Below are 24,545 nucleotides of genomic sequence, written 5' to 3'. Positions count from 1 at the left end.
ATATGAAAATCTTATGATTTTAGTGATTCGCCTATTTTGTATAAATAAATAAATAAATGATTATTTTAAAAATATTGGGAGACAAATTTATGAAAAATTCAACTTTATTTCTTTGAAATGTTCATACAAAAACACATTTAAAGTTTAAGGCGTGTATTGCACAGACTATTGAGTTTATAATATATAAAAAAAACAAAAAGAGGAACAAAGTTAAGAGGGAAGATCCCTCAGACGTAAGCTTAAGGCACAGCAGCCGCTCGGACCGCCAACAGTCATTCACAACATGAACTTTCAGGGAAGGAAACTGAGCTAATGCCAGCACAAAGACAAAAGTTCATCAACTATTTACATCACCACATCGCTTTGTGTCAGTTTGCATCTAAAACCAGGAATAATTGCCATATAAAACCTAATTTTCCAGCCAGTACCTTTGATCAGACGGATGACGGATCCACATTTAGAGACATACTCAACACGGTGCTCTGCACGCGACGGTAACGTGAGGTATAAATGCATACGGAGCATCGGCGGCAGAAAACACATGACATGTAGCTGAACGCCAACAGATGAGGAAACGGAGCTAGAAAAAAAATAATTAAAAAACGAGGAAAAAATAAATCATTGCGGTCTTTGCTTGACCCCACATCACACTTCAACAGCTTCTACCTGAAAAACCGTAGAGATGGTTGCTTGAAGCTCTGCGTCACCGCTAAGCCTGACAGTACTGAGGATTCATCTAACACTTTCTGCAACAGGAACAGACTCCACACACTGCTACTGGCAATAGATACTATCATGGTAGCATTCAGCTTCATGGTTAACCCTAACAGTTTCACAGAAACTACAGCCTTATGGATGATTAGAAACTATCTCTGAACAAAAAAAAAAGGAAGAAAAACCAGGATCTTGTACAAAAACAGCTACATTAGTTTAGTTGAAGCGTTGTTTTTTTCTTTTTTTATGCAACACAGAAACCCCAAAATGTGGATAATTTAATGTTTCTATCCTCCAAAACATATAAAGTCGTATTCTGCACTACTTCTCTACTCAACTTTACCTGTGAGAGTTTGAACAGAGCTTTGAGATGTGAAAAAGCAAACACGGGAATACAGTTATGATTTGGCACAAGAGAGCAACTGTCGTGACATTTCAGAAAGACTGAAGAATATTAAAAAAATATATATAAAAAAAAGGGGGGGGTGGTGATCCAGGGGTAAGTATAACAAAAACTGAGGGCATAAAACCAAAAAAACAGGCAAAAACTGGTCAAAAAAGGGTGAATTCAATGCCACAAACGGTTCTTCTACATTCAATCAAGTCCAGCAGGTCAACAGAAAAAAAAAAAAAAAAAAACGACTCTGCTGCGCTGACGACTACGACAATACAAGCCAGGGAAAATCCAAACTGTTCTCTTTACGAAACGTTTACCGTGTGGAATGTGGAGACGCAGAAACTGCCGTCTGACGGGGTTTTAAAGGATGAAAGACCCTCTGCAGCCGTCAGGAGGAAGAGGAGGAAAATACATTCTCGCAGTTATGTACACAAGTCCAAGAAAGTCTGTGGTGCTCATGCAGGTAAGACCCTAATTCACAGGTTCCCTCATTTTGTGTAGGTTGTGCTGGGGCCCCCCCCACACCGGGGTGACGGGGGTCTTTACCATCTGTAGGGTGTTGGCGTGAGCCATGCTCCAAACGCCGGGCTCCACGGCCAAATTCCTCTGTAAAGCGCTGCTGCTTGTGGAGGAGGGCTGCAGAGCAGGAGGGAGGTGGGGGGTGAGGCCCAGAAGGGGGGTCATCGCAGACGTGGACAGGGCTGCAGAGGCAGGCGCCGGGCCTTGGGAGGCAGAGGAGGCGGTCAGCGGGATGGAGAGGGGCGGGAAGAACGGCAGGTGAAGTGGGACGGCGACGGAGGCCGCCGGAGGGGCGACGACCGGAGTTTGGGCCGAGTCCAGACTTTTAGCCGACGCTGAAGTGGAGCCAGATGCCAGGACCGGCTCCGCTGCTGGTTCCGATACGCCTTCCAGACACGAGATGGGAGGCGCGTTTGAGGAGGAGGCCGGCGGGGCTGAGGGGAAGGCCGGTTTTTTGGGATCTGGCAGCTCCAGGACTAAAGCAGACATCGGCACTAAGGCTGGCAGATTGAGCTGCGGCTGGTCGGGGCTGGATGATCTCTCCACGGGGCTCCATATGACCTTATTCAGAGGAAGAGGAGACATCCTCGAAGCTGAGAGGAAGACTGGAGCCGGTACAGACGTTACAGGAGACTTGACATCTGGAACGGCCATAGCTCTCTCCATCAGACTCTGCACCCTGGAGGGGTCCATGACCTGCTCCTCTGGGGGTGGAGTGGGGCCCATGTCCTTCCTGTAAGCCGCCATCTTTGTGTCCACCAGTTCTGCCTTCAGGACCTCCGGAGGTTTGTTCTCCTTCAGCTTCTCCTGCTCGGCCGCCCTCTGCAGAGCTGCATCCACCAGGAGCCTCAGATCGCTGAAGTCCTGGGTGGGGTACAGCTCAGGGGGAGTCGGGGGAGGTGTGTTGAAAAGACCGCCGGAGGGGCTGGCCCCTGCAGCCAACTGCGCCCCCCTTTCCTCCGCTTCCTTCAGCAGGCTCTGAGTGTCCAGCTTCATGAGCGCCTGAACAGACCCCCCCTTCCCCGGGTAGCCCGCTCCCGTCAGGATGGCCGTGGCCGTGTTTCCCAGCAGGCTGAGGTCCAACGTGGGGGTGGAGCGGATCACAGACGGGCGCTGCTGAGCGGCGCTCGTCGAAGCGCCCGCCTCCAGGGAGCCGGCCCCTTCTGCGGGAGACGACGCCTCGCTTTTGCCGACCTTGCGAGAAATGGTGAACTTGGTCGGGTCTTTGCCGTCTTTGCGGAGCAGGTCGGGGAGCAGGCGGCGCCGAGCGTTGATGAACCAATTACAGATCTGTGAAGACAAGGGGAGTTTCCAACATGAACCAAGATGACGCGTCGAAGAAAACTCCACCCTACAACTCAGGCGTCACATTTAAGATCTAAAATCATTCAAGACATTTGGCTCCAATTAGCAGTTCATTGGGTCTGAGAGAGTCCGACGGCTCCCTCTAGTGGTCACCAGACAGATGGATGAGAGCACTCAGACAGCTGGGAGTAATGAAAGTCTGAGCTCAAATATGCTGAGCCACAGAGGCATTCCAGTAAAGTGACTACATAACAAGAAGCTCTGCTGCATCCACCTCCCACAGCTCCGCAGAAGAGCGCAGGTGGGCCGTCTGCGAGAACGGAAAGAGGAAGCGACTGCCGCTTACGTAACAAAAGTGAAACGGCGACGACTGGGAAGATGTGAAAAAAATACAGCTGACCAGGCATACCGCGCGCGGCACGCTACACGGCGAGAGCTGCGGGTAAAAATAACCGTCCTCACCTGTAGCACAGACAGACTGGTCTGGCCCGACAGGCTGAGTTTCTCCTGCTCCGATGGGTAGGCGTTGAAGCGGTGCTCGTACAGCCAACTTCTGAGAATCTGCACGGCCTCCTTTGGCAGGTTGCCACGACGACGGCGCTTCCCAAGGAGCCCTCTTCCCGACAGGTCAAGAGGGGAGCCGTCATCGCTGTCCGACACGGCGGAGGAGTGCTCCTGCTCCGGGCGGTAGTCTTCCTCCAAAGCTGAAGGAAACATCAAAGATCAGAACTTCATAATAAAAGCACAAAATTGACGCACAGGAAAAATTCACTGTTGTTTTTTTTTTTTGGTGATCAGAGAGATTATTCCAGGTAATTCAAAAAACTCTGTACCACTTAAAAACCCAACAAATAGTTTGAATTCAACTCATAGAGCGACAAAAGCAGCATGTGTAAACACAAAGCTTGAAATTTTCCAGCCCACAGTTGGTGGCTGAAGGAAATCTCCCCTCAAAAATGGAGAATGCCTGATCCCAGGGGTGGGCCGCAGCCTGCAGTAAATGTCTTTCTCTGGGGCTGGGTGAAATCTGACCCCCGGGGGCAGCGCCTGTCCTCACAAAGGAGATTGTGTGCATATCAACATCACAGTGGCCAGTGGCCCAGGAATCTATTGACCATGCAGAGAGGGCTGTTTTCGCCCCATGCTGCTTCCTTCAATCTGGGATGCAGGAGAAGCTGCATGTGTTGGGATCAAACTTACAAAATAAAAGCTTGTCTTTATTTTTTTTAAAAAAGAAAAGAACAGAAAAGTCTTTTTTTTCTCCCCTTGGTTTTTTTTTAGCAGATGGGCTGCCATTACACTCCACCACTGCAGCTTGTTGCTGATTTCTATGATAAAAATACCACTTCTTGTCTAGTTTTGTTTCAGTTTTCTGAGATTTTTACTTTTAATAAAAAAATCAAAGCAGTTGCCATCAGGTAACTGTGGAATGACCCCGTTTGTCAAACTTCTTGTTTCCAAGTTCGGATAAAACGTGAGTAAATCACATGTCGTGAAATGTTCCAGAAAAAGCGACAAAAAAGAGCTTTGGAAGAGTTTGGAACTTGATTCATGGTCTGCCCGCTTTCAGGTTTGAATTTGACCGTTAGAGGGGGGAAAAAAAATTACAAAATAAAAAATAAAATAAAAATAACAGCCAGACGAAGTTTAAAAAATTAAATCCTTTTTCAAAACAAACACAACTGTCGACTAAAGTTCCCCAAACGGAGCCATGATTCAGATGTTCGGAGCCATCTGGGGCGCACAAAGGAGGCAGACAGACAGTCAGGAGCGCACAGCCTCCCGCATGTCGCTCCGCCAGATGGACACCATGCCTGCCTGCAGCCTGCTGCCTCCACGGATAACTAGCTGCTTAGCTCCGAAGCAGACACGAGAGCGAGCGAGCGAGCACGCGAAACCCCCCCTCCACAAAAAAAAGAAAGAAAAAGAAATACAAATAAAACTCGCGGAGTGGACGCAGGATCCCGGAAAAAAAACCGCGTCCCGCGCGGGCTCACCTCGTTTCAGTGCCTTCATTCTTTGTTGATGATGGCTCGAAAAACGCGCAGCTGTCCAAGTTGTTTGCAGCACAAAGCGTGGACGGACGCGACGATGGTTGACACTTTCTTCCACGCTGTCGAAGGTGTTGCGCTTCTCCGCCCGTTTACGAGTCCGTTTCCTGCTCGTGTTCGTCCCGAAGCGGCTCCCACGCTTCCATAACTCTGCGGTCTCGCTGCCGAGCCGAATGTTTTGTTGTTTTTTTTTCTCCTCCTGTCGCTCGTTTGTTTTACCTGCAGCAGCAGCAGCAGCAGCGCCAGCACTTTGCCAATCTTGACAGTCGCAGCTGAAAAGCTCCCGCCCCCTGGACTGCCTTTAGCCAATCAGATTGGAGGATGGAGCCTCCGGCGTCGCGGCCAGCCAATCACGACGCTCCTCCAAACAACGGTTGGACAGTGATTGACGGTGAAACCCTTTCATTCAGAATATAGCGCAGATTCTCACTGAAATGCTATTTTTAGTTAAAACAAAAAAAAAAAAAAGAAAGTTTGCCACGTTTAATCCTCCTGAAGGCTGCTGCAGGATACGGGATAATTAGAATAAATGATTCCTTTGAACAAACATTTACATTTCCGCGTGAGAGAGTAAAACCAAAACATTTGTGGAATATTCAGCCAGGAATTCTGGCTTATAGGATTCATTTTGGTGTGTTTTAACATGTTCTTGTATCATTTTTCTGATGATGGATGACACATATAAAGAAAATGTATCTTAGAGCTGCATTTCTTTGATTAAATCATTGTGAATTCAGGAGCAGACAGGGGAAAAAAGCGTCTTAAAGAGTGTATTTGTGACGTTTTTGCTCCCTGATCAGCTCCATTCCGATGCCTGCTTGTACAGTCCCGGCAGAAAGTTTCGAGACTTACATAAATATTGGAAATTGAAAAAAAAGTTTAAGTCTTAAACATTTAGCCATGACAGCGATCTGTCCCTAAACTGTATGCCTGGATGGAACAAAAACACCATTTTTGTTCCACCGATAATGTTAGGTTGGGGTTGTAAGGGGCTGTAAGTTAGCGGGAGAGAGTGTAAAAAAAAAAGAAGGGATGATTGGAAAGGAGGGCAGGCTTACTCCGTTCCAACTCAGAAGTAAATTTCAAATCAACCACTGCCGCTCTGCAGAAACTATGGCCTAGAAAACGACACTGATTTTATGAGTTTGGCTTAAAACGGCATAATCATAATCAAACGACCGCTGGAAACAATTTTACAATGGATCAGAAGATGACTGGACTTTAAACTCAGACACATGTGAAGACACTCATCTACCAGTAAACCCAGTAATCTGGATTTATTTATCCTAAAAATCACAATAGTGAAAAACAGGTATAAAACTAATCAAATTAAAAATAAACATCATAAACAGAATTTTAACAACAAGTGATAATTTGTTCAAAAAGTTTTTTTTTTTAATTCAAACTAAACTTAAATGTAAACTAACAGTATTGTATTGTTTTAGAGAATTACAAGAAATTTAAATCACTTCAATTTTATTTACCGGTATATGGCCCAATAATACAACAATTGTCGTCTCAGTGGGTTTATACCAGTAATTGTATAATGAACATGAAATCATAGAATTCAATAGTTAATGGCTAAAGTAAACTAAAACTCCTTAAAATAAAGGATTCCAGAAAAAAAGAAGAAACCTCAGGGGTGTCCACATGAAGGAGGGATCCTCCCCCAGGACGGACAGGCGATCTACCAGAACTCTCATCAAGCTTAGCTCATCAAACTCTACAACTACATGTTTAAATAGTCCAGCAGTCGAGCTTCATCCAGAAGAAATAAGCACTGAAAATAATCAATTGTGGTTGAAAAAAGCAAAACAAATCTTGTCTCCCTTATATTTATCTATTATAATTACCCTTGATAATTGCTTTGATTTTTTTTATGGATTTATATTTTTTAATGTCTTCTCTGCAGCTCCTTTGTGGAGACACAGTGAAGCATTTTTGTTTAATCTTAGGGTGCATTTATTATCTCTTCAATGGAAGAACCTTTAGATGCTTATTATTTTTTTTTTTTTATGATTTACATTATTTTCCACCAGGTCCTACACATTTTAATCGTTTTAATTTGTAAAATATTTCAAAATAAGAGTCTGTAAACCTTCCCAAAAAGCCTCAACGGTTCTGAGAAGAATCATGTGCATTTTATTGAACATCATTTTTCTGCATTGAACACGTGAACAAACTTCAAGTTGTATAAATAGATCCACAGCTTTGTAAAATATGGTTCATATTTACAGAGGATGTGAAGCAAAAAAGGGGACTGCAGAAACCTTTCACTCCGTCATTGCCCCCCACTTTAAATAATACAGGAAGAAGTACAGTGAGCAGGAATCTTTATCTCCTCCACACACACACACACACACACACACAACTTGATTTGTACCTTTAGGACCCCCCCCCCCCACGCTATGTGTGACAGATGTAGTAATTTAATAAAACATAGTCTACTCTTTTAAATGTGTGCTTGCTTCAACAACATTTATCTCTTTAAACACTTTTGCTACATCATATTTCAGGTGATACAAACTCCGCCCCTTGACCCTGTCAACAGTTTGGAAAGCAAATATTTGAATGTTTTTTTAGCAATGATTTAACACCTTTTGGCCTCCCCTCCTTTGAAGCAAACAGTCAACATGAATAAAGTTTATTAGATCAGCAAAAAAGTTAAAAAATTATAAAGAAAGGATGCATAGTTTTGCTGAAAGCATTTCGACTGCCGTTTTGGACATTCGTGTTTCTAACATCAATGAAAAATGCTGCACAACAAACGATTTTGAACCTCAAGCACACCAGTTTCCACCTCAAGCATTCTTTAAAAGGTGAGAGCCGTCAAAGCCTGCGCATGGGGGGGGGGCATTATCATCCTGAAATCAGCGCCTTTGCAGGGACGGCCCACCCCCCACCGTGGAGCTCTGATTACTCCTTCCTCAGAAATGCATGTGGATATTGCTCCAATGCATGAGATGAGCTTTCTTTTGTCTTTCGGTAAAGCCGCAGACGAGGGTCGGGCAGTTCACACATCCAGCCGTCAGCACATCGGAAAAGTGTCAACTTTCACCTGGACGTGGTCGGCTCACATGGCAGCTTTTTCTCTGTTGGGATGTACTTTGGGTTCGTCCACAAGGGTGAGAAGAAAAAAATCATTTTAATTATTCTTAAGGATTTTAACCACATTAGCTTCTTATTAAATTTTTTTTTGAAAGGACAGAGTATTTTAGTGGCCGTTAGTAATCAAATCAGGCTCACAAAAGGCCTTTGGGTGCGAACGACGCTGACACAGAAAGGGAGGTGGGGTCAATTGACAACAATCAGGCAGCTGCCCACTGACACCTCTGGGGCATTTTTCCTCTCCTGCAGGCAAACACAACGAACAAACAAAGGAAAGCTCACTAGAAGAAGGATGCTGCTTCTCGGGCTCTCCTGTTTTAACTCAGAGAAAGACAGGAGGTCACCTGTGTTAGCATGTCGACATGGGAGACGAGAGTTTCTTCACTAAACGGAAGCAACTGGAAGACAAACACCTTTCAGCAAAAAACATTTCATCTGGAAACGACACATAGGAGGGAAAATGTTCTAAAACACATGACGGCCCTTCAAGCCAATGCAACGAATGGGAAACCAGGTTTCTCCGTAGATGTTGATGTTTGGAGCAACTGCTGCTGTGGCAGATCTGGTGGAAAGCTTCCTGCTTCGTGTGCATAAACACTCTGGAGTTTGTCGTACACCCGCCACCGCATGTGTGTTCACAGTCAACTGCTGCTGCTGTCATCTCAACACACCACCTGAATTTGAGACAGGGAACTCATCTTTGGCTTCCATGGCGATCAGCAAAAAAACAAAAGCGACCACAATTGAATGATGCACCTCTCCCCTTCAATACACTCTTTTTCCTTTTTCCATTTTGATATCTATTAGGGGGGAAAAGTAGTCTTAAAAACCAAATGAAGCTAATCGTGGCCCAGAATAATCACGCTGACAGAAATGTATTTTGGTGTCAAACTCAAAGTTCCATAAGTATTTTTACTGAATAAACGGGACAGCAGTTACAACACATACAACCTATTATAATAAATAGCTAAGATTGGGATGTGCTTTTAAACAAATTCATTCTGAGGTTTCACCTGTCAGCAGTGACAAAAACACAAAATATTTGGGCACCAACAACAGTCTAAAAAGCAAATTCCTAAACTTCAGTTTTCAATTTAATATGCCACCATGATCTATTAAAGTCTGAATTAAAAGCATTTTTGACAAATCTCATACTATGAAACATGAAAAAAACAAGGAAGACGATGTGTAGATTGTGTGCAGTGTGTGTGATGGCCACAAGGTGGTGCTGTGCAAAGCTACGAGATGGCCAGTGATCTGGGAAGAGAGCAAGCCAGTGAGAGACAGAAGCATTAACGCTTTACTTCTGACCACCTAATAAATCTTATAGCCAAGATACAGGAACTTTTAAAACAGTCTTCATATAGAATATTTGACCTATTGTTGTTTAGTTACCAACAGCCTCTTTATTTTAATTTTATATCAAGAATAGTAAGAAGAGAAAACGTCCATCAGCTGAGGTCTTCAGCCTCTCAAGTCCACAAATGTTTGGTTCTCCGTTTCGACCAGGACCAGCCTTTGAATCGGGGGTCATGCCCTCTCGGTTGGACTCCGTGCAGCTCATTGAAGTCCCGTTTGTCTTTCGGGGCTCCTCTCAAAGGCGAGTCTGGGCCTCGGGGACGTAAATTTCGATGCTGTCAGCGCTCTCCGTGGCTGAGTTCTGGCGGAAAGAGGCGGCCTTCTTGGCAGCCAGCAGGCGCTTGCGAGCTTCTTGTTTCTGCTTTTCCGCCGAAGCAGACGAAGGCGTGGACGAAGAGTCCGCGCTCTTCTCGCGGCCGAGGGTCGGGCGTCCCTTACCAGGCTTTTTTGACGCCGGGAGTGCCGTCCTCTCCTCCTGGTGTGATGGAGGGGGGGAGAGAGAAAAGACAGGCGGAAGAGTGAGTTTAGTAAATCAAAGCAGCTGTTTTTCCCTTCCTGCTCTGACGAGACGTTCCCCTCGAAGGTTCGAATGACCAACACTGACGGCACGCACGAAAGAAGGAAACATCCAGGACAACTCAAAGAGACGTGAAATGGAAACATGAATTGATGACTGAGACACTGAAACCACAACGTTGGGATCACAGGACAACACATTTAAACACAACACAAAGCAGAAGCAGCGCCTCCACCGCCGTCACGGAAAAACACGCCAACTCTCACACCTACTGGAAGAAAAAACGAAGAGCCAGTGCATCTCAGCCATGCTCCATTACAACAGGCAAACAAACCGCCATCCAAAAAATGACCCATGCATGCTCAAAGCAGGGCTTTCCTCCTCCAAACACAGCTGCCCTCTTTGAGAGGATTACTTCCCCATGCATGCCTAGAGGGACCTCTCGAGCCCCTCTGCGTTGGACAGGGAGGCCCTGTTAGAGTGCATCCCACGCAGGGGCAGGGGTAAAAGAAGAGTGGGAGAAATGGTGGTGGTGGTGGGAGGAGAGAGGCCGGTTTCGGCGGCTTTCCTACCCCAGCCAGGGCACTGGGCTGCATGGGTGGGAAGTACCTTCCGCTCGGGGGGCGACCGGGCAGCAGCGGATGGCGCGGGATGCCAGTCATTGGACTTGAGGTGGTAGAGCTCATCAAACTTGAGGCTGATGTCCTCGATGGAGAGCTGCAGCATGTCCCAAAAACCAGCCAGGTCTTGGGCCGTGGGCCGCGGGTTGGCATTCACATTCTGAGGACAAAAGAGGAAGACGGGATGAAAACGAGGGGAGCGGCAGGGGTGTGAGTGTCACCAGAGCAAATGGCGTATACTTATATAGCGCTTTTCTAACTACAAGGCCCATTCACCCAGTCACACACACATTCACACACTGGTGGCGGCTCCGCTGCCGAACACTGGCGGCAACCTACCACCTAGGGATGGGTACCAAGCCCCGGTGTTGAACGAGCCCCGGGGCAACAATATTTAAGACTTCAGTATCGTTAAGATCTGACCTCTATGGTACTGGAGAAGTCGCATTTTTTTGTGTGTCCCACAAGATATAAACATTATCTGCCATATTCAATCCACCAAGTCAGTCAAATTTCCGTTAAATAACGATGATATTAATTTCGCTATTATCGCTGAAGAGGAGAGGTCTGTCTGGCTATTTTTTCAGATACTTTATTTATCCCTCAATGGGGAAATTCTTCTCCGCATTTGACCCATCCCCTGGGGGAGCGGTGAGCTGCAACTGAACTGGGCTCGCGAGGCGGTAGCGTTTAGGGGTCTTGCCTAAGGACCCTCACTGAGTGATGTTAACAACTCGCCATTGATATGGTAATTGCCCCCAGTACCATTGTTTCTTCTCCTCCGGGAATCGAACCCTAGATTCCTGCATGGTAGCCTCTCACCTTACCAACCGAGCTACTCAGCCGCTAATTTGTGTGCATGGGGGGGCGGGGCTGTTGTTCAGACAGTACGCAGCACGTAAAATTAATTAAATCTGCGCTAGAGCGCCCCGACTGTCCTGTCAACCTGCTGCTATGATGACCGCATTTTGGGCTCTCTGTGTAGAACACACTGGAGGGGCGCGGGAAAAAACAACTCTCACCTGCAGAGGATATGAACAGGTGAACAGGTAGAGGGGAAAAGCAGATAGAGAGGCGGGGGAGGGGCTTTGGCTTCATAGAGATGGAAACACGGGCATCAGATTCAGACGCAGCTTTCACCGCGGGAGTTGAAGCAAAGACTTGCTCTGGGACGATCTTATGACCTCAAACATTTATTTAATTTGTTTTATATTTACCTCATGATAGCAATATGTCAAAACATTGCTGTTTATTTTTCTATGAATAACTTATTTTTTCAGGTATTTTACTTTTCAAGTTGGAAAAATGTATAAAGTAAAATGTTTTGTTAAAAAAACATTGTTGCATAATGAGGAAATAAAACAGTTTCTGCTCTTAATTTGTTATTTATTTGTTTATTTTTCATCCTCAAAAAGTTTCAATAAGAGTATCGTTAAAATACCGGATCGATAAACAGTATCAATAAGAGTAGTAGTACAATTAAAACCTTAACGATACCCATCCCTACTCCCACCAGAGGCAAGGTGGGGTTCAGCATCTTGCCCAAGGTCACATCGACTCATGGGCGTGCAAGGCGGGAATCGAACCTGCAATCTCACGATCATGGGTCGACTGCCCTACCGATGCACCACGGTCGCCCCAGAGAGCAGGAGGTTCACGCCGACACTGAAGCGAAGCGGAATTGAGTCTCTGTAACATTTATCTGAAGCTTAACCTTTATCGAACCAACGTCCACTTTTTCCTTGCAAGGCACAGCAGCAACTGAAAATGTAAAAAAGATTTTTAATGAAGGTTGTGTATTAAAAAACGTCATATTATGGAACTTCACCAAAAACTAGAGCTGTACCGAGTATCCAAATCCTCTGATGTTCGTGATCTGCTCCTGAAATTTTTGTAACGTCAGATATCGTCGATTTGCGATCTTTATACATAGTACTGTATAGTAAAAATACACTATGGGCAATGGAACTTTCACTCAAATATGCAGAATAATGTTGAATTTTAAGCACTTAAAAGAAAAACACAGAACGGTCACCTAAAGTAAATACATCTTCAAAATAAAGTTATTATTTTCAAAGTAAAAGTTCCAAATGTTTTTTTTTGTAGATAAATAAAAAATTACTTTACTTTACTGAAAAGAATTTAGGAAAAAAAAACCTTTTGTATTAAATATAGTTGATAATATGAAAAGATATAATGAATTTGGTAATAAGAATATTACAAAATCTTATAATCATGCAACGCCGTGTTTCTGCTAGCGCGATGGAAAAGCCGTACTGGAGCGCTTCTGTAAAATGTTCATCTAAAGTTAACCATATTAACCATGTCTGATGGGTTAGATTGACGGCGTATATGATTAAGCTTTCAAGAATGATTGGCAGAGACAGTTTCAGGGGTCAAACGTTTTCCAAAACGAGAGCAACTGGTCAAAGTTGTGGCAAAAGGACAGTACAGCCCCCTGAATACGAATCAAATAAACACAAAAAAAAGGATTTTTTGATCTTTCATTTTTTAACTACTCAGTGTGAAGTAAATAAAGTGAAATGAAATCCCACGTGACTATTTTCACGGCACACCTGGTCGTCTCTCGCGGCACACTGGTAGGAAAACACTGATGTAGAAAAGCAGAGCCGCTGTCAAACTCTTCTGCTTTTCTGTGCGTGTGGAAAAGGCTGACCTTTTCCCTCCACGCATCGCCCTGTCAGACGTGATCATCTGCTGCAGGCTGGTCTGATCTCCTGTTTCAGGCTGTTTCACCAGCGGATTCAGCCTCCTGCTTTAGCCGGAGCCCGTTTACGACAATCCAGGTGATGGTGTCCGACATGCTTTTCTATATGTGTATGTCTCGAAAAGCGAGAACATCATAAACAGAATCTGGAACATGCATTTATAAATACATCTAAATTCGTGAATACAGAAAAAAGTGAGTTTAAAGTGGGCTAAACTAAAAATATTTCGTCCTAGATGTGTCCAGGATGTGAAATTAGGCCGCTGGATGGGTCGAGTCTGTTATTGTTGGATGGAACAGCACGGGCCGGTCCACTTTCCCCTTTACATTCAGTGTTTGTTCAGCCTCAGCAGTTGAGGAAACGGCAGTGTTATTAGCTTTTAAAATACAATAAAAGAACATGAAATGAGTGAAAAACGGCTCCCATTCTATCATTTTAAGTAAAAACTGCTGCAGCGTTAGAGCAAACACAAATGTACATGAATTATTCATTCATCTCCTAATCTGTTTTGTCCCTTTTGGGGTCACCGGGCTGCTGGAGCCTATCCCTTGTGGGCAAAGGCAGGGGGCATCCTGGACAGGTCGCCACTCTGTCGCAGGGCACACTCACTCACATGCACACTCACATGCACACCCAGGGGCAATTTAGATTAACCAATGAACCTATGAAGCATGTTTTTGGATGGTAGGAGGAAGCCGGAGTCCCCGGAGAAAGACCACACATGCACGGGGACAACATGCAAACTCCACACAGACAGGCATTTCATTAAATGCATCATTATTGAATAAAAATACCATTTCATTTCCTGTAACAGATACATTATAATGTTTAACTATTTGATTATTTCAGGGTACTCTGTTGCAGTCATTGACTGTATCTGAGAACTGGACCGAGCAATTGTGACGTCACCCACTGTAAATGGTTTACTCCTGGCTCCACCCAAATAAAGTAAACTCAGCCATCGTCAGTTTTTGGCAACATGGACGCCAGACGCCGTCAGTCAACAGTGACTGGTCCGAGTTGCTCTGAGTCAGCGTTTTAATGTCGACCGATTCAGTTTCTACATTCATAGTTAGACTGAAAACATTCCTCTTTGGACAGGCTTATTGTCAGACTAGTAAGTATTCAGAGATTATTTAATTTAATGTTAATTTGTTTAAATTAAACTTAATAGTAACTATTTGTTGAAAAGGCTGCTAGAAGTTGAAGCTGGGGTAACTATGGTGCACTGGGGTTCTGTCCTCCTTTCTCTTCTACTTCTACCCTTCCTCTCTTCTCCATTCTTGATCATTATTCATCATTTAGTTCTCCATGCCTCTGTTTGGTGCAGTGCGATTCATGTATTGTCCCTCTTTTCCTCTCCCCTCCTGGGGAGTGGGAGTGCTTCCAGACTCCAGTTGGCTCATCCGTGCTCCAGTTCCTGACCGTTTACCTCGCCTTTGCTCCCGCTCCTACACCTGGCTGTGGATCCTGCCTCTGGCTCGTCTCTGGCTCGTCTCTGCTCTGTACCTGACCGAGTACCTCGTCTCTCCTCCTGCTCCTACACCTGGCTGTGGTTCCTGTCTCCGGCTCGACTCGCGCCTTTGACTGTCCCCCCAACCACAGCTGGATGAAGCTCGTCTGCTGGACTTTATATTTGTAGTTGTAGATTTAGATAAGTTAATTCTTCTCTAAGAGTTCTGGTTAATCGCCTGTCCGTCCTGGGGGAGGATCCCTCCTTCATGTGGGCACCCCTGAGGTTTCTTCGTTTTTTCCGGAATCCGTTTTTTTTGGGAGTTTTTCCTTACCGCGAATGGGGGTCTAAGGGCAGGGATGCAAGTATAGCTTAGTCAGTTTGTTAGTTCATTTTAGTATTTAGGGCCCGAGCACGGAGTGCAAAGACCCTATTGTATCTGTTAGAGTTATTATTAGGGCCCGAGCACGGAGTGCAAGGACCCTATTGTATCTGTAAGAGTTATTATTATTATTCTTTTTCTTCCTACGGAAGAGTCGCCTTTTTGAGGCCTTTAACATACCCCAAAACTCACCAAATTTGGCACACACATCAGGAGTCGCGAAAAATTTCGTATTTTACAGGAGATTGGCATGGGCGCACAAAAACGGCTCGACAGCGCCACCTACAGTGACATTTGTCCCGAGCCCCCGCATATGCTTTGACATACAAGCTTGATTTTTTCAGGACATGTTCATCAGATGGAAACCTACAAAAAAGTCTCTTGGGACCAAGCTGTCAGTCGCACAGGAAGTCTGCTATATTGGTGTCAATATGTCATTTTTGCTCTATTTTGGACATTTGTAGGCCTCCTTCTAGAACGAACTCCTCCTAGAGATTTATGAATAATGACTCCAAACTTTGGTTTTGTAAACTAAACACATGTCCGATGTTAAATTGCGAAGCTTTAAAGGTATTACGGATGTTTGTGACCGTGGCGGCGCGTCGAACTTGGAGGTCATTTTGAAAACACGCCATGAAAAGAAAAATGGCCATTACTCAGCCATGCAAAATCCAATCTGATCCAAAGTTGATATGCATGATTGTAGTCTGACTTTGAACACATCTGCAGTGGAAGAATCTGGAACAAGTGTAGCGCCACCTGCTGGCAGCAGGAAATGACATGTTTGACTTGGAGCATCACTGCTCCAAGTAGGATGAGCCGACACACCTGAAAATGATGTCCACCTGTTGAAAAGCCATTGAAGTTTACTCTGATAAAAAGCCATAACTTTCCACGCAGGGGTGTGGTCGTGACAGAGCGGCGAAGTTGGGCGTCTCGCCGTGCACACAAAAGTTGCTCTCACGTGCACATTCCTTGTCCAATCTCACTGAAATTCAATGGATATGATGAAGCTTCTATTCTGAACCCATGGATATGACAATCTTGGACGAGCTCTATAGCGCCACCTAGTTATTGCATTGGGCACATTCTGCCCTGTATTTTCTCTTTGCTTTGTCCGATGTGCATGAAATTAAAACTGGAGATACTCAGAAGGGTCCTCTCTCATCATGTAAAGTTTCATGGGTGTACACCTGACGGTGCCTGCGTAACAGGAAGTGGTCGATTATGTGCACCCAAATAATAGAAATTTATTATAAATCAGCCGTTTGTCTCAGGAAGCTGAGATTTCAGAATTAGATGCCTTTAATAACCTCCAGCTTTGATATGTAACACTATAGGGTCTACGAGAAACTTCATCACTTGATTTTTTTAATGAAATTTTGGACTGAACAAAGATTTTTAGCATAAATTCTGTTTAAGTTATCAGCACCAAGAATTCAACTTTCATAGGCATTTATGTGCTACTGCTTCCTAAAAAAATTCAGAATTATTGAAGTTACAGGTGAACTTTTAGACATCATTTCATCCAAAAAGGTCCGAAAACGTCTTTTTAGGCAAAACTGCAAACACCTATTTTTTTGCATAACTTATCTTTCAAATATCAGCACAAAAAAATTAAAAACGGTAGGGATCTGTGTTTGCTGCCTTCCATATTTTTTTCAGACTTAAAAGTGTAACAGATGATTTATAAAAAATCCTTTTCATCCAAAAACCTGTGTTAAATCTGTCTAGACTCCAAACAAACATTTTTTTATGGTAACTTATGTTTCAACAATCGACACCAATTTTCACAGACCTAAAGCTGAACATGTCCCATAGCTACCTGAATATTTTCATAGATATAAAATGAACTGGTCATTCTAACATCTGGCATTCTAACATCTAACATCTTACATGTCAAAGCCTCTCTCAGCCTGGCTCTGCTGAAGGAGTCGTGTTACAACCCCGCCCCCTCCTGCTGGGACCCCTGCTATGTAAATTAGCAAGCAGTGAACAGAGAGATGAGGAGTAAGAATGGTCATTACTCAGGCATGCATAATCCAAAGACAGCCAGTTAAACACTGAAAGACATATTTTTTCGGTATGTCTTTCATACATCTTTAGTATTAAAAACTCTCCAAGATGAATGTGCCTGACTCCACCTGCAGGTGGATCACAGACTTCCTGACGGACAGACAGCAGTATGTGAGGCTGGGGAAGCTCGTCTCAGATACTCGGACCACAAGCACCGGATCCCCCCAGGGCTGTGTCCTTTCACCCCTGTTACTCTCCCTGTACACAAACAGCTGCACAGCTGGTCACCTGTCTGTCAAACTCCTGAAGTTTGCTGACGACACCACACTCATCGGCCTCATCTCTGACGGAGATGAGTCGGCCTACAGGAGTGAAATAGCCAGGCTGGTGTCATAGTGCAGCGCTAACAACCTGGAGCTTAATGCTCTGAAGACAGTGGAGATGACAGTGGACTTCAGGAAGGCCCCAGCCCCCCTCCCCCCTGTCATCCTCTGTGACTCCCCGGTGACCTCTGTGGAGTCCTTCTGCTTCCTGGGAACCATCATCAGCCAGGACCTCAAGTGGGAGCAGAACATCAGCTCCATCACTAAGAAGGTCCAGCAGAGGATGTACTTCCTGAGGCAGCTGAAGAAGTTTCACCTCCCTGAAAAGATGCTGGTAGACTTTTACACCGCCATCATCGAATCCACCCTCACGTCCTCCATCACAGTCTGGTTCGCTGCGGCCACGGCCAGAGACAAGGCCAAGCTGCAACGCGTCATCCACTCAGCAGAGAAGGTGATCGGCTGCCACCTCCCGTCTCTCCAGGAGCTGCACATCTCCAGGACCTGGAGGCGGGCAGCCAGGATTGTAGCCAACCCCTCTCATTCAGGACATAATCTCTTTCGGCCCCTCCCTTCTGGCAAGAGGCTCCGGTCCATCAGGACCAGGACCTCGCGCCACAAGAACAGCTTCTTCCCCACTGCAGTCAGCCTGCTGAACAGTACCCCAACTCCCCCAGGTGACCCCCCCTCCCCCCCCGCCCACCAAAGGACTGTCTGTGCCACTTACAGGCCCCACCATCCCAGCCCATCTGTGCTCCCACTTTAATTCACCTTACTCTACTGTATATAGTGTGTTGTTGTTGTTAACTTAATTTTTAACTTATTCTTAATTGCACTATACACCAAGTCAAATTCCTCGTTTTGTAAAGTGCGCTCTACTGAACCTGGCAATAAAACTTTTTCTGATTTCTGATTCTGATTCTATTAATCATTGTTTTTTATTCATTCAAAATGCAATTAAATCAATATTTTATCTTTTTTTCTTTTCCTTTTTCTTTTTTTTTATCTCTTATATCCTTTTTTATAATCAATGTTTGAATTTCTTTTCCTTTCTATTGTCATGGTTTCAGTTTGTTGTCTTTTTTTTCGCTTTAGTTCTTGTTCTGTCTTGTTTGGTTCTGTTTCCTGTTTTATTTTGAAAGGTTTCCTGTCTTGTCATGTTTCTTGAGTTTTACTTCCTTTGGTCCCCATCTGCCCTAATCGTGTTCACCTGTGTCTTGTCTGCCCTGTCTGTATATAAGTCTTGTCTCTGCCTTCCTCCTGTGCTGGTCCATTAACTTCTGCTCATGTTGATCACGTCTTCTTGTCTGGCGTCCATGTCCCTTGCCATGCCACAGTAAGTTTTTGTTTTTAGTTTTGTCATCCTGCTCTGCAGCGCTTTTTGTTAGTTAAATAAACCCACTTGCCCTGAACCCGTTTGCCTCCCGTCTCTGCGCCTGGGTCCTACCTGCTCTCGAGCCTCCCCCCCACACGACATCTATACATCCAATGAAATTAAACTCAGTGATGAAAGTCAGGTAAGGAAAAAATCCCTGAACTTTTCTTTGAGCGATATGGCGGGCACAGAGCGAAATTTTGGAAAAATACGTGGTCTTAGATGCATTCTGGTGCATTCTGGCAGCTAGTTATTCACTTCTTTATCAAGAAACTAAGACTAATTAGAGCATCATGATTTGTCATTCAAACCATGGATATATGGAGAGTCAAACCCCTAGTTTGACTCTCCATTAAGGACTTGCTGGTCCTAAAAAAGAATTTGGAAAATTGCTCAAAGTAACACAATCCTACAATCTACGCTTTTCCTTAAAGCTGCAAAACATACAATTGCTAAAATATAGTAACATCAAAGCCCCAAATGGCAAAAAGAACACCAGTAACTATGATATTCTATGAAAATACCTCAGTTATTTATACATTATTTCTGCTTTAGAAATGACTGATGTACAACATCCACTTGCACTGTTTTCTCAAACTATAATTACATCAAAATATGGGATCTGCTTTAAACTATAATTCTATAACATAATACATCAATTCTTTAACACCAATACTAAGTAATCTGGGAAATATCAAAACAAACATACAAACTAAGCTAAACATTGTAAACATTATTTTTTAAGGGAGTGCGGGTCCAAACCATCAAATACTTATAATTAATGTCAACTATACTGAACTAAATCATGGTCATTAGGAAATACAAATAAATTAGATAGAGAAATGTATTCAAAATAAAAACTGAAACTCAAAACTAAAATTGAAATTATTTCAAAATGTGGTTTTGAGATTATTTTACACAAAAAAGTATTTGACCTACACTACCTTAAAAATCTTTTTTTTCCAGCCAAGACCACTTCAATTTGTTTTTTATCGTCTTCTCACAACTGAGGTCGTGACCACGCTCAATAATGACGATGCCTGCCATTATTTTAACACAAATTTGATCGCAAACTCTTCAGATGTGTTTGTGAAAGTTTAGCGTGGCTCCGCCAGTTTTGGTCTCTAGGGAAGCGAGTCACGCTGACCACGTGGTGCAGACAGAGCCAATCAGACCCGTCGACGCATCCGAAAGCAACTAAAACGTCCCGTCATTGGTCAATTAGGCCGGGAAGACGAGAGATGGCCACGACCATAGAGGAAGCGATCTGCGGAGAAATAATAGAAAATAAAGCTAAAATTAGCTGATTTCAGACCATTTTTTAATCCGGAAAGCGATTTGTCAGTAGAGATCAGGTCTTTATTTCCCGGAAAGTACTTTCGGTTTGCTCAAAAACCCGGATTTCCGGGAATTCCCGGAAGACTTTCATCATTGTAAACTACAAATCAACAAACACAACTGATAACAAATGTCTCTAAAAAATGATGTGTATATTTGCAGAACCTTAAAAACACCAAACAAATAACAAATGCTTCCCAATTAAAGCACAAAAAATGGAACACAAAATGTAAAACCAAAGTTAGAAATTGCAATTTGAAAAAGATACTTTTTTCAGCAGCTTTTCAAAATCAATCACCAATTCTACTCTTCTGTGGATGAAACAAAGAACTCCAGAACAATGAAGCCATTTCTCTAAGTCTCTCTCACCTTCAGTTTTAAACAAGGTCTGTGAAAATCCACCATACATTGGTCACATGAACTCAGAGACCTGCTAAAAGTGCACAATTGTAAAAGCTCTTTTATATAGACAACTGTTTGTTTGCTTAGAGCTCTAAATATAAAAAAAAAATGCTTTTCTATCACCTAGACACAGATGGAGAACCATATCAACTGGATTAATAACAGGGTGGCATGTTTAGACAACATGAAGCTGTCCATCACATTTTTGACCTAAACATGTAAACACATCCTTGGCTCTGCGGTTAGGAAATGGTATTTGGGAATCTCTTTATACCAGGAGCCAGCCTGGCCATTGGAACATCGCCACAGTGCCCATCCAGACTGGGACAGCAACGGGGTCCACTTCAGAGCCGTGAGCTGCTGTGTTTAACTCCAGCTGTCCCAGCAAGGGAGACAACTGCAGCAACATCCACTGACCAAGCTGACAAGCCCTGGCAGAAAAGATCCCCACAAGAAAAACACTGGCTCAGGCAGGCTGGTCAAAAAAAAATAGTTTTGCCATTGTCTTGCAGCTCGCAGATCAAGTGGTTTAGTTTTCCAGTAATGTCAGTCAAGAATGCAAGTTCAGATTCACAATGTTAATATTCACCATATTCAACAGACATCTCCTCCAATAGCACCTTAAAAATCCTGTGCTATTTTGCTTTGCAGCTGAGGTTGTTTACGATTTTCAGAATAAGAGTCATTATATGTCCAGAGCCAATCACTTCTGCACATAAGGCCTGCTGGTGAATGACGCAGCAGTAATGCAGACATTTTGGAAAGTCTGGGTCAGCTTAACAGTGAGTGATGAAACCTGTTTGTCTATTGATCATAGCAGGAGTCCCATCTGCAGTCACTGCTACCAGCTTTTCTAATTGTACCTTTTTCTGCACAAAAACTCCTTCACCGTGTTATACATTTCAACTCCTCTTGTAGTTGTCTGTTAGGGCAGATGTGTCAGGAGTTCTTCTCTTGTGGAAACCAAAAGCTATGCTGTACTGTTGCCGTCCACAGACTCATCACACTGGACGTTAACCACCTGCACTTTGCAAGATCCCGGTCCAGCTAATTGGCCAAGTTATCAGACATAGCTGACACTCATCTAGACATTGTAGTGGAAATTGAATGAGTTCTATTGTTCTCATCCTTAGGGACAGTGATAGCAATTATCATCATTGCTTGAATTTTTTTCATGCTATATGCAAAAGTCTTTGTCCCTTAAGGCAACAGATTACAGCCCCCCCCCCCCCCCCCCAGGCTGCTGTCGTATTAACAATAGCTTGGAGCTCCAGAATGGACAAGAAAAAACGACGAGAATGGCTCGAGCAAGGCGTTGCTCACGGGGCGGTCGCTCGTGCCATGCGGTCGCACGTGCTCGGGCCCGCTAAATGCTACTTGTAGCTTTAATTATTATTATTATTCTTTTTCTTCCGACGGAAGAGTCGCCTTTTTGAGGCCTTTAACATACCCCAAAACTCACCAAATTTGGCACACACATCAGGAGTCGCGAAAAATTTCGTATTTTACAGGAGATTGGCATGGGCGCACAAAAACGGCTCGACAGCGCCACCTACAGTGACATTTGTCCCGAGCCCCCGCATATGCTTTAACATACAAGCTTGATTTTTTCAGGACATGTTCATCAGATGGAAACCTACAAAAAAGTCTCTTGGTACCAAGCTGTCAGTCGCACAGGAAGTCTGCTATATTGGTGTCAATATGTCATTTTTGCTGTATTTTGGTCATTTGCAGGCCTCGCTCTAGAACGAACTCCTCCTAGAGATTTGAGAGTAATGACTCCAAACTTTGGTTTTGTAAACTAAACACATGTCCGATGTTAAATTGCGAAGCTTTAAAAGTATTACGGATGTTTGTGACCGTGGCGGCGCGTCGAACTTGGAGGTCATTTCGAAAACACGCCATGAAAAGAAAAATGGCCATAACTCAGCCATGCATATTCCAATCTGATCCAAAATTGATATGCATGATTTTAGTCTGACTCTGAACACATCTGCAGTGAAAGAATCCGGAAAAAGTGTAGCGCCACCTGCTGGCAAGATGAAATGACATGTTTTACTTGGAGCATCACTGCTCTGAGTAGGATGAGCCGACACACCTGAAAATGACATCCACCTGTTGAAAAGCCATTGAAGTTTACTCTGACAAAAAACCATAACTTTCAATGCGGGGGTGTGGTCGTGACAGAGCGGCAAAGTTGGGCATCTCGCCATGCACACAAAAGTTGCTCTCACGTGCACATTCCTTGTCCAATCTCACTGAAATTCAATGGATATGATGAAGCTTCTATTCTGAACCCATGGATATGACAATCTTGGACGAGCTCTATAGCGCCACCTAGTTATTGCATTGGGCACATTCTGCCCTGTATTTTCTCTTTGCTTTGTCCGATGTGCATGAAATTAAAACTGGAGATACGCAGAAGGGTCCTCTCTCATAATCTGAAGTTTCATGGGTGTACACCTGACGGTGCCTGCGTAACAGGAAGTGGTCGATTATGTGCACCCAAATAATAGAAATTTATTATAAATCAGCCGTTTGTCTCAGGAAGCTGAGATTTCAGAATTAGATGCCTTTAATAACCTCCAGCTTTGATATGTAACACAATAGGGTCTATGAGAAACTTCATACCTCTTTTTTTCCTATGCAATTTTGGACTGAACAAAGATTTTTAGCATAAATTCTGTTTAGGTTATCAGCACCAAAGACTACACTTTAATAGGCATTTATGTGCTACTGCTTCCTAAAAAAATTCAGAATGATTGAAGTTACAGGTGAACTTTTAGACAACATTTCATCCAAAAAGGTCCGAAAACGTCTTTTTAGGCAAAACTACAAACACCTATCATTTTTCATAACTTAATCATCATATATCAACACCATTTATTTTTTTAAATGTAGGGATCTGTGTTTGCTGCCTTCCATATTTTTTTCAGAAGTCCAGGTGAAACAGATGATTTTTAAAAAATCCTGATTCATCCCAAAACCTGTGCTTTTTCCGTCTGGACTCCAAACAAGTGTGTTTTAAAATTACTTATGCTTCAAATATCCACACCAAGTTTCACACGCATATAGCTGAACATGTCTAAATGCTTCTTGAATATTCTTTACAGATATAAAGTGAACTGGTCAACTGTAGGATGTCATTTCCTCTTACATGCTTCAGTCTTTTCCTCATGCTGCATCCTGCTCCTCAATCTGCCCTGTTGCTGGAGTCAAATTTCACCCCCCCCCCCCCCCCCACACACACACACACCAGCTGCCTGTTCATATGCTAACTAACCCAGAAGTGAGGTGACAATAGTTTAGACACAAGAGGGAGGGCAGACTGCTTTTTCATTTGTTTTGTATGTCTTTCATAGAGTTTTATGAATAATCATTGCTTTTCTAGTCATGTAAAATGCAATTAACTTAATATTTTATCTTTTTTTTTTACAAACAAAACATATGAATGTGCTCCAAAACAAAACCCAACTCTCAGTACAGTTCTACAGATGTAACATAAGACTTAGACAGTAAATGTCTCTTTTATCCTTTTTTAATCAATGCTGCAACTTCTTTTCCTTAATATAAATCCAATGAAATTAAACTACAAAACCAAAAAACACAACCTATAGCAAATTTCTCTAAATAAATTATGTGTATATACAATATGTAGCACTTTTAAACAAAATAATAACAAATCCTTCCAATACAAGAACAGAAAAATGGAACACAAAATTTAAAACCCAAATTTGAAATGGCAATTTTAAAAAGATAATTTTTTCAGCCTGCTAAAAGTGCACAATTGTAAAAGCTCTTTTATATAGACAACTGTTTGGTTGCTTAGAGCTCTAAATATAAAAACAATGCCTTTATGGACGTGGCACGGATGGCACGGATGTTCAGCAGGGTAAACCCCAGGAAAGCGGCGGGACCTGATGGAGTTCCCGGAAAG

General features: G+C 43.6%; 2 protein-coding genes across 8 annotated transcripts in view; both read right to left on the bottom strand.

The window, feature by feature from the left end:
* Window positions 1-86: 86 nt before the first annotated feature.
* Window positions 87-5,278, bottom strand: tgif2 (TGFB-induced factor homeobox 2). Its single transcript, XM_004069289.5, has 3 exons — window positions 4,933-5,278; window positions 3,398-3,639; window positions 87-2,920 (listed from the first exon to the last, which is right to left on the bottom strand). Exons 1-3 carry the CDS (start codon window positions 4,949-4,951, stop codon window positions 1,583-1,585), a joined length of 1,599 nt encoding a protein of 532 aa, XP_004069337.1. The 5' UTR covers window positions 4,952-5,278; the 3' UTR covers window positions 87-1,582.
* Window positions 5,279-7,111: 1,833 nt separating this feature from the next.
* Window positions 7,112-24,545, bottom strand: part of dlgap4b (discs, large (Drosophila) homolog-associated protein 4b) — a 151,792-nt gene continuing 134,358 nt past the window's right edge. For 6 of the 7 annotated variants that reach the window (XM_020703568.3, XM_020703571.3, XM_020703570.3 and 3 more), the window contains 2 exons: window positions 10,580-10,750; window positions 7,112-9,928 (listed from right to left, as the gene is read on the bottom strand). In XM_020703568.3, coding sequence (XP_020559227.2) covers window positions 9,689-9,928; window positions 10,580-10,750 — 411 coding nt within the window. In that variant the 3' untranslated portion in view covers window positions 7,112-9,688. Of the gene's footprint in view, window positions 9,929-10,542; window positions 10,751-24,545 lie in introns of all 7 variants that reach the window. The other variant, XM_020703572.3, reaches the window with a different exon arrangement.

This window comes from Oryzias latipes, chromosome 5 (assembly GCF_053564925.1).
Source record: "Oryzias latipes strain Hd-rR chromosome 5, Olatipes_Hd-rR_3.1".
Lineage (NCBI taxonomy): Eukaryota > Metazoa > Chordata > Actinopteri > Beloniformes > Adrianichthyidae > Oryzias > Oryzias latipes.
This window is presented reverse-complemented; position numbering and strand designations above follow the sequence as displayed.